General features: G+C 36.7%; 1 protein-coding gene across 1 annotated transcript in view; it reads right to left on the bottom strand.

The window, feature by feature from the left end:
* Window positions 1-802: 802 nt before the first annotated feature.
* STX7 (syntaxin 7) overlaps window positions 803-9,249 on the bottom strand; it is an 8,943-nt gene continuing 496 nt past the window's right edge. Inside the window, exons 2-7 of the mRNA XM_019613545.1 lie at window positions 8,565-8,702; window positions 7,787-7,839; window positions 6,999-7,089; window positions 5,738-5,810; window positions 4,991-5,073; window positions 803-2,214 (exon numbers count right to left, since the gene is read on the bottom strand). Of these exons, the coding sequence (XP_019469090.1) occupies window positions 2,122-2,214; window positions 4,991-5,073; window positions 5,738-5,810; window positions 6,999-7,089; window positions 7,787-7,839; window positions 8,565-8,702 (531 nt within the window). The 3' untranslated portion in view covers window positions 803-2,121. The remainder of the gene's footprint in view (window positions 2,215-4,990; window positions 5,074-5,737; window positions 5,811-6,998; window positions 7,090-7,786; window positions 7,840-8,564; window positions 8,703-9,249) is intronic.

The following is a 9,249-nucleotide window of genomic DNA, read 5'->3' as shown; positions in this document are numbered from 1 at the left end:
TTTTTTTTAGGTTCTTGACAACTATCAACATTTTCTTTAAATACTTGGAAACTGCATTATATGATTAGGAGTGCAAATATGTACATGAGAGAAAAGGCAGAAAGAGAGTGACTCCATTAAGAGCAGTTTAAAGAGGGGTATTTATGGCTCTACCCTCCCTCTCCTACTCCCCCCTCCCAGGGTCTACACGCTAAATACAAAACAAAACACAGAAATACCATAACACTTTCTGCCTAATCAAAGTATTAGCATCACTAATTGGTAGCATTACCATGGCTGGCACTGGTCTAAAGTAAATCTGATGGTTATTTAAGAAGAAAGGGTATGTAGAGTCCCAGCTTTGCACTCAGCACAATGGCAGTCACATGAAAACTGTAGCTGGGACCTCAACACACAAACATCCATACTGCAACTTACTTGCAGTCTGAGAGGTTTTCCATAGGTTATAACCACGCAGTTTTTCCTCCCTTGCTTTTGGGATCCAAATACATCAGCACGAGTCCCTTCCCACACTATGGAGACCTGCCTCTGTGCCAAAGGATAACTTAACATCTGTGTCATCCGAAATACAGAGTAAAGCAACCTGTTAGCCTTGTTTTCCTAAGGCTGGGGTCACAGAGGTAGGGAGAAGAGATCCAAGAGAGTTTCCATTAACAATATGAATATTAGCACAGGAACAGCAGAAGAGCTAAAATTCTCTTTGCTACTAGGGAGACATTCCAGCAATTTACATAAAGACAATACTTATGCTTATATAGACAGATTCTGAAAAGAAAAAGAAAAACAGAACTAGAAAAAAATGTACTCTTTAAAAGACCTTTAATTTGGTTGCGCAGTTACAATTCTGAAGTCCATCTTTGCTTAGATTGTTCCCAAACATTTCATAGTTCACCATGTAAACTGCATTCTCTATCAGTCTAGTGTACAAGAACCTTATAAAATACAAATTGAGTTTTTTCATCTGTACACTTTCCAGATTAGTTCATCAACATCAATTAAAAATGCAAATAGATTAATTGGCAAAAAAAGTGTTTGGTTACATTTTTAATATACTAGTACAAAATGGCACAAAAGAAAAAAAGGTCATTTTAAAGGCTACAAGCATCAGAATTCTTAAGCAGTTTGAGTAAGTTCAACTGATTAAGAACTTGTTTTCAAATACCACTGAACTTGGAATTTAATTTGTAATCTTTTCTTCAGATGTATGAAAGGCCTCACATACAAGTTTGGATCTGTTCATGGAAACTGAATCACAGCAGTTTCAGAACAGTAACAGTAATTCAAGTGCAGTTAGGAAGCTGGGAATTTCTATTCTTCCCAGTAAATTTAAGAATTCACAGACTAGAGCTTACTTTCATCTAGCCAAGCTCATTGATAAACACTTCAGATGCAAAGATACCAGGCATACGCACATAACACTTTATTTCTTAATGGAAAAACTCAAAGAAGAAATCCAAATAATTATATCATCCACCCTATCTACCTTTGCAGAGTCTTCCAGGCATAACCAGAGTTAACGCCAGATAGAGATATATGAAGCATCTCAAAGATTAGAGGCAAACTGAAGGCTTAATTTGAAGACTTCAGTTAAAAAGAGTTCACACTAACTTCACATCTATGTCTTAATTTTGAACCACCCATATCAAATGGGCAGGTAGGTGAGATGGAAGAGAAAAAGACAGAAAGACATTACTGGCTTAAAACTAAATTCCAACTTGTGAATTTATTGCCTCAAGCAACAATTCAGGAGTTTGTTTTGGCAACAACATTTAGCAGTATCGCAGTGATAATCCCATCCCACTCCCCCTTCCTTCAAAACAAGTTATCAAGATTTTGATTAATCTCCTAACCCTTAAAAGGATTTTAAGTTAAGTTAACGGAACAGTATATGATGCTGACTGGTTTTACTGGTAAGACAGCACTCACGTCCAAAAGAGCAGGCAGTTCTGGTATGACTGAGAAAGTTACTTCTCAAGTTAAAACAAAAGTCTCATAAAAAAAGTGAGTGTGATGAAGTACCGGAAAACCATCATTTTTACTGAGCTTCACAATGAGCAAACCATTACTGTAGAAGTTTCGTTTCATAATTTAAATATCAATTGCAAAGTTTTCTCTAGAGCCTTATCTTAGAAAAAGCCATAGGATGAATCCAAGAATCAATGCTCCAACAGCAAGTATACCAATGAGGATGCACATCTTCTTTCGGGATCTTTGCTGTAAGAAAGGAGAAAAAAAAGCTGATTGAAAACTGCATCACAAGATCAAAAAACAACTCAAATGTTTTTATGACCCTACTGCTTGTGAAATCTAAATAGTGTCCTTGCAAACAAGTCATATAAAGTTATTCACAGAAAGAATAATCCATGACTTAATTTTCTTGGTGTATTAATCAACAGAAGGATTTTAGTAGTATTTCCTGGCTCAAATAACAAACTAAGAATGCAGCAACATAATGAATGTATTTGAATAAAACACTAGGGAAAGAAAATATTTGAAAGCAGATGGCCTTGTACATAGGAAAATCAATCTGCACAGTAGAGGAGATAGAAATGACCTTCTCTGGAAAAAAAAATTAAAAAGTGTAAATGTATATGCAGAAGCCCCAAAGAACTGCATTTTTAGACTTCTGCAAGATGGACTTTGCATCAACTCACAGTTACTTTGAAGACGTTTTTGTGAGGTTTATTACATTCAAATTGTTCTTAAAGAAAAACAAAACACAAAGAGAAATAAGTTCTAAGATGTCATTATAATACAGTGTAAGTTAAGACCATGTCCAAAACTTTCAGATCTCCCACAGAGGTTTGTAACTTAAAATACCAGAGCAACCACAACTAGGAACAGATTCTCATCCTTTATCTCAAGCAGCAAGAAAGGAAATAACACACTCTACTAGTGGTTTTGCAGGTTTTTGCTAGTAGCCAAAGAATAATTACATTCAAATCTTGGGAATCTAGTTCACAGCTCCAGAGGCAGAGCAAAGCTCTGCTCTCCTTTTAGCAAAGATTTATATCACTGCTTATGTTGTTTTTCCTGCGGGACTGCATCTGTGTCAGCTCCTCAATGGGGCAGTCCGGTCTCTGCCCAGTACCACGAAGACTATCAAGCTTCTTTCTTGTCTTAGATATTCTCTGCTGCTAGTTTTGCTGACTCACTTCTCCCATTTTCAAGCTGAGATTTCTGCCCCTTAGCTGTTTAATCACATTGCTTGCTAGCGCTCAATTTTTTATTAGGGTCCCCTTCTTCCTGCCAGATTGTCTCAATTCTACCAGATTGTTTCCCTACAACTCTTGATACTCCCAGTTTCTTCTTTTTTCATCTTGGAGCACCTTTTACCAACACCACATTAAAGTCAAACATTTTCTGTGTAACATTACTTAGGCAAGGTAATAGAATAAAGACATGGGCATCTTATTTCCTTATACACTTGATGATCATTTCTACAAGTATAAAGCAGTGGCAATAATGGGGGAAAGAAACAAAGCAGACAAGCCTAGCTTTTACCCCAACAGCTCTGCTCCACGAACACATCTCACAAGGCAAAGGGATAATGCATACTTCCACATTACGGAGTTGTGAGAGCACTAACCAAACCTAGTTCTCACTAGGATGCCTAAGCTTCTACCAGCTCCCTAAGCGGGTCAGAGCACAGATATATAGGACCAGCGGGAATGGTTTCAAGCTACAGCAGGGGAGATTCAAGCTGGACAATAGGAAGTACTACTTATCAGAAAGGGTGGTCAGGCACTGGAATGGACTGCCCAGGGAGGTGGTGGAGTCGCCGACCCTGGGGGTGTTCAAGGAAAGACTGGATGTTGTGTTGAGGGACATGGTTTAGTGGGAGCTATTGGTAATAGGTGAACGGTTGGACTGGATGATCTTTTAGGTCTTTTCCAACCTTGGTGATTCTATGATTCTATGATATTAAATGTTTTTTCAAGTACACAGAACAAAGCTGAGCTTTCAAGCAATGGCAAGTTCAAATCAATCCAACGACATGATCCTTCCTAACACAAGCAAACTCAGCTGAGTATTTGGTCTCTGCTGTGATATATATGAAACAGGAGCTCATAAAAAACTTGATAACCTTGAAGTTACTCATTCCTTCCTCTTCAAGATGAATCAGCGCAAAGGTTTTCATGTTAAATTTCAACCCCAAAACCGACACCTTCCAAAGAAAATTTTGACTGCTGCTATTTTTGTTTCTTCCTGAATTTTGTCAGTATCAAAATAGCCATCAGTCATACTTAATGGTGGGTTGTGCCAATTACTGCCACTTAGCATACAGTTTGACGACACGACCACTCTTTTTCCCTCCCACTTCTGAGATCAGCAAGCAATCTTTCAGACATTTTGTCATTGATTTATTAACCTGGCTACTGTTAATACACATAAGAGGATTAATTTTATTTTTTTTTTAAATCTAAGGACTAATTTTTACTAAAGAAGGAAGACTTATTACTAATAAGATTATATATAACAAGTGCCAAAAAATTAGAAAGAAGTGGCATTAAAAGGTCTTTTCAAAGGGGCTTTTCATCAAAAAGTTTGAGACTTTGAAATGCATTTTTTGCACCAGGGCAGTAATTAACAGAAGCTAGATATATTCAGTTTTGAGATGATTTTGTACAGTAAAAATTGATGCTGGTACAGCATCTTCCAAAGACTTCCATACTCTTCTAGTAATCTTTAAAGACTCACTCTTTACCTTTCCTTCTTGAGCTGTTAAAAGAACTCATTTTTGTTCTAAGTGAAAGTAAAATTCAAGGTGATCTGAAACAACCTAGATAGCTTTACATGAAAGCCAAAGCTTTCAGAACTTGCTTCTCTCCCTCCCCTCAAGGTGACCTAGCAATACCATCATAGTCTAGGACACACTTTCAAGAGAGTCTTCAAAACCCGAGAAAAAGTCAAATTCTGAACTGCTATATTAAATCAGGACTACTGAGACAGGACACTTAGACACATTGGCAGCAGACATTGACATTACCTGGTAGTTTGCTGCTCTTGCCAGCTGCTGGTTTGCTTGTTGCACATGTACATCAGCATTTTCCACGTTAGCTTCTATGCTATCTGTATTTTAAGAGGAAAGATTTCAAGCTTTCGTTAGTCATAAGCCAACCAAACGTTTGGAATACTGAAATACACTTGAAAGCAAGTGTGCCACCTGTCCCCTCAAAATGTTGATTTTTTTCATTCACACCCAAAGTTCCATACCATGCAATATGAAAGCTGACCTTTCCTATAGCTGAGTTCATTTCTGAAATGCCCAGGTGAAGTTCACGTCAGTAAGAATCCCTCTTGCTCTCAGCAGATGAGCCTTAAAAACTGACCAGAATAGAAACTTTCTCTCAGTAGTCTTCTGCTATTCAACTTGCTACTGACTGCCCTTTGCTCAGATTAATAAAAACAACAACTAAGATATACGAGATCAGAGGAAACAGATACAAAATACCCTAACAGGCAGAAATAGAATATGAACACACAATTCCAAAAACTACTGTTACATATTTTATACACCTTAAAAGGACATAATTAAACATACATTTAAACTATACTTCTAAAATTATCTTCACGGATCCCCAGCTACCTCAATCTACCTATATTAAGTTGCACCTGATTTGCTTTAGCATTAATATTCTCACTAGAGGAATTTTTCCAGCAAAACAAATTCTCTGCACCACTGCTCCCCAAAGACATGAAATAACTTTTCAGATAATATTTGAGTTGTGCTTACCTATCACATCGCCTTGCTCATGAATCATCATTCCTAAGTCTTTAAAAATTTCATTGATGTCCATAATATCAGACTGCAAGGAAACAATCATAATGTTATTTGACAGAGCATAACAAGGTATCTGAAATGCATCTAGAAATACTACTCATTTTCCTCCTGAATATACACTCTTCACCCTACAAGAAAAAGAGAACTTAATCTGGAAGACTTTTTTTGTACTGAGACAAAGTTTATTAAAATCAAACTAACTGAAGATGACTGTGCACGAGGCACAATTCACATCACTTCAAAAACAGGATCACTGCTGAAGGCTCTTCTACAAATAGACTTGCCTCAGTTTAAGTGATAGGGCAGGTTCATGCCAACTTAGCTTAATAGATACCAATTTAAACAAAATGAATAAAAGTATATGTACAAAGTGTTTTGCACTAGTTTTAGGAAACACATTGAACACACATAAAAGTCATAAGACACAAAATTTACAGAAGTGGCATTTATAATATGAAGCCAAGTCACTGAATCAGGATCACACTACCCTACTACTGTTTGGCAATGAAGTTATGTGTGTCACATTGCCACTGCATGTATGATCTCAACTAATAATTGATAAATACTTAGTTCATAAAATGTGCAACATATGGATGGCAAGGGAGAAATTATCACAACAGCATCTTTGTTGTTGATGGCAGAGATTGGATCCCAGGTTGGCTGGAAAAGCTCACTGTGTCTTCACAGAAGACTCCTGATGTCAGTATTTTATCACATGATATTGGGATATTTACAACTCAATGCTAAATGCTTTTAAATTTTGACGAACCCTTAATTATAGAAGTTTGAATAAAATAGTGTGCATCTCTATTTCCAAAAGAAGTATTCAGAAAAAAATAAAAAAAGAAGAAAATACTCTTACAAAATGAAGAAGCTGAATGATTGGGAATAGCTGGGTAGGAATGTACAGCCTCGCTTCAATTTATTTTTGAAAAAATAAAAAACAAATAATTGGCAACTTTTTCTTCAGAATATTTTCTTATACCTCACTGAAATCATCTGAGATTAAACACATCAAAACGTGACTTTCACACATTAGATTTCTAATGTACATTTAACATATCATGTAAAGACAGTATTTGTAGAGTTGAAGAAAAAACTACCCACAAACAATTCCTGGGCCCCCAGGATTTATGCTAATATAAAACAGTTTTTTTCTTTGGCAGCATTATGAGTATATTCTGAAATCTGCTGTATAACTGTTTATGCCTACCTCAAGCTGCCTAATGGAAGATTCCCTCTCCTCAATAAGACGGAGATCATCCTCTGTAATTTCTTCATCTTGCACTTGTGCTTGAGGTTGACTGTCAAAGAAAACCAACCAAAGACAGAATTGAACAGTTACCATAAGGAATAAATTAGAATATGAAGAATAAGATGACAGCCAAACATGTATGGCACAAAGTTTATCAGTTAACAAAGCACACATTTTTAGCTTTGCACGTCTAGCCAAGAGAGAAGACCTAACAATGCTATCTTTGATACAGAAAGCTGCTGCTATAGCAATCTGCACATAGCACTGAGTGAGCTCTTTGGAAATTCCAAGTAAGAATGTAAGGACAAAGTTTCATCTGAATTATGAAGTGCGGAGTTTAAACAGGCAAAAATAGGCTAACCAATATCAACAGAATCTGAGACTGAGATGCAGTTTTTGTGAGACTGAAAACAACAGGAGATCCCAGTAAACAATGAATCAATCACAGCTTAACCGTTTTACACTATACACAGGTTGGACTGTGTTTACCTAAGTTTGGGTGTCCCACAGCCCAGATATGGACTTCGGTCAGCTTAAGAAGATGTCTGAAGTATAGGGGAAAAAAAAAAAACCGAGGAAGACAATGTGAAATGCTTGATTTTCACCCCAACTATCCCACTAAAAAGGCTCTTTTTCACTATTTCACTATGGAGGAAAGCTGACAAAAAACCAGCAACTCTTCCCTGTATCAATTTGTTTTTTTAAATTCTGAACTAGGTTAAATTTTAATAAGAAATTCAGCCTACCTGTCCCAGGAGACGAGTGTTCCTTCTTTGTAGCTGTCTTCAGGAGCACCACCCTACGTGATCGGTGTATGGAGAAAAAAATAAGGTAAAAATATCATGGACCAGAAAGGAGCACTGTCAGCATTTCTATAATGAGTAAATATTACAAGGTTCATAAGAAGTCAACTTCAAACTGAAACATGATTTAACATGTTTGCTCCTTGATTTTGCTTTTGCATGTATAAAGTTGAAATACACACAAAAACATTCAGCTCACTAAATGCCTGTTAAAATTTACAAGTACAGTGACATGTGTGCATTACTTGGCACAGAGTAGAAAGGCAAAATTGACACGCTAACATCTCAGCCTCCTCAGCGCTTCTCCACATCAATACTGCATAGATACCTGGCAAGTGATTCTTCCTGGTAGAAAAAGTCCTCATTTCTAAACGCCCAGAAAAACTATTTCAAGATCACTAAAAACTGCTTTTGTAAGATTAGTGTACAAACTCAGGCACGTTCTGTGCCTTTATGTGACAAAGGAGAAAAAAAACAAAAAAACAAAAAAACAGCTTTCAGGAGTTTTCATTACAATGTAATTCAGCCTTAACTATAAAATGAACTGTTAAAATCAGCTGTGCATGGAAGTAAGCAAAGAAAGCCACTATGCTCATAATCATATTTTACACTGCGATGTCTGGACTCAGATATCAACTCTTGTAAAAAGCATTACAAAGGCACGTTTGACACCACCACCACACCATAAACAGAGTATAATAGCACATTTTCCAGTACTTACAGATATCCTTGAGCTGGCTCTTACTCTGGCTACAAAGTCTTTTTCTTTCTCAGCAGCTTGCCTTTGCAGCCTCTGGAAATTTGTGAGCGCTGTGGTGAACTCCCCTACAAGTCGATCTTTCTGTATTTTCTTTTGACGCTATGGGAGAAGTTTTACCAAGTCAAATGAGATCAGGCTTTTCAAGACTCATCATTTCCAAACTACTCAATACTGAGGTATACATTATTTTATTTTATTTTATTTTCCAAATAGGTATAACAGAATACTGCCTACAAAACCACTTGCATGGACAAACCTTCCCTTTCCCCTGGGATTACATAACTGACACAATTTTAGAGATTTAAATAGGAAACCAATGTATTTAGTTCATTTAACAGCTGAAAATATGAAATGAGCAGGTCATATACAAGGCACCACGCACTGATACAGGGAAACCTGATTAGTAAATTTACTCTGTGGTTAAGTGTGAAACATCTCGATATTGCAAATTCTAAAATAAGCAAAGCAGAATGAATGAGGGGAATAGTGCTGAAAAACAAGAAATAAGCAGGGAAAAAGCTCTCCACATGTATTTTACATAAACACTGGAAATTCATATTGAACTGCAACCAGAAGTGGGCACACACCCCTTCCAAATCCTTAAAAACTGCTAGAAAAATACCTATTCTAACTTTCAAGTCTTTTT

The sequence above is a fragment of the Meleagris gallopavo genome, chromosome 2 (assembly GCF_000146605.3).
Source record: "Meleagris gallopavo isolate NT-WF06-2002-E0010 breed Aviagen turkey brand Nicholas breeding stock chromosome 2, Turkey_5.1, whole genome shotgun sequence".
Classification (NCBI taxonomy): domain Eukaryota; kingdom Metazoa; phylum Chordata; class Aves; order Galliformes; family Phasianidae; genus Meleagris; species Meleagris gallopavo.
Note: the sequence above shows the minus strand (reverse complement) of the source record. Positions and strands in the feature narration are given on the sequence as shown.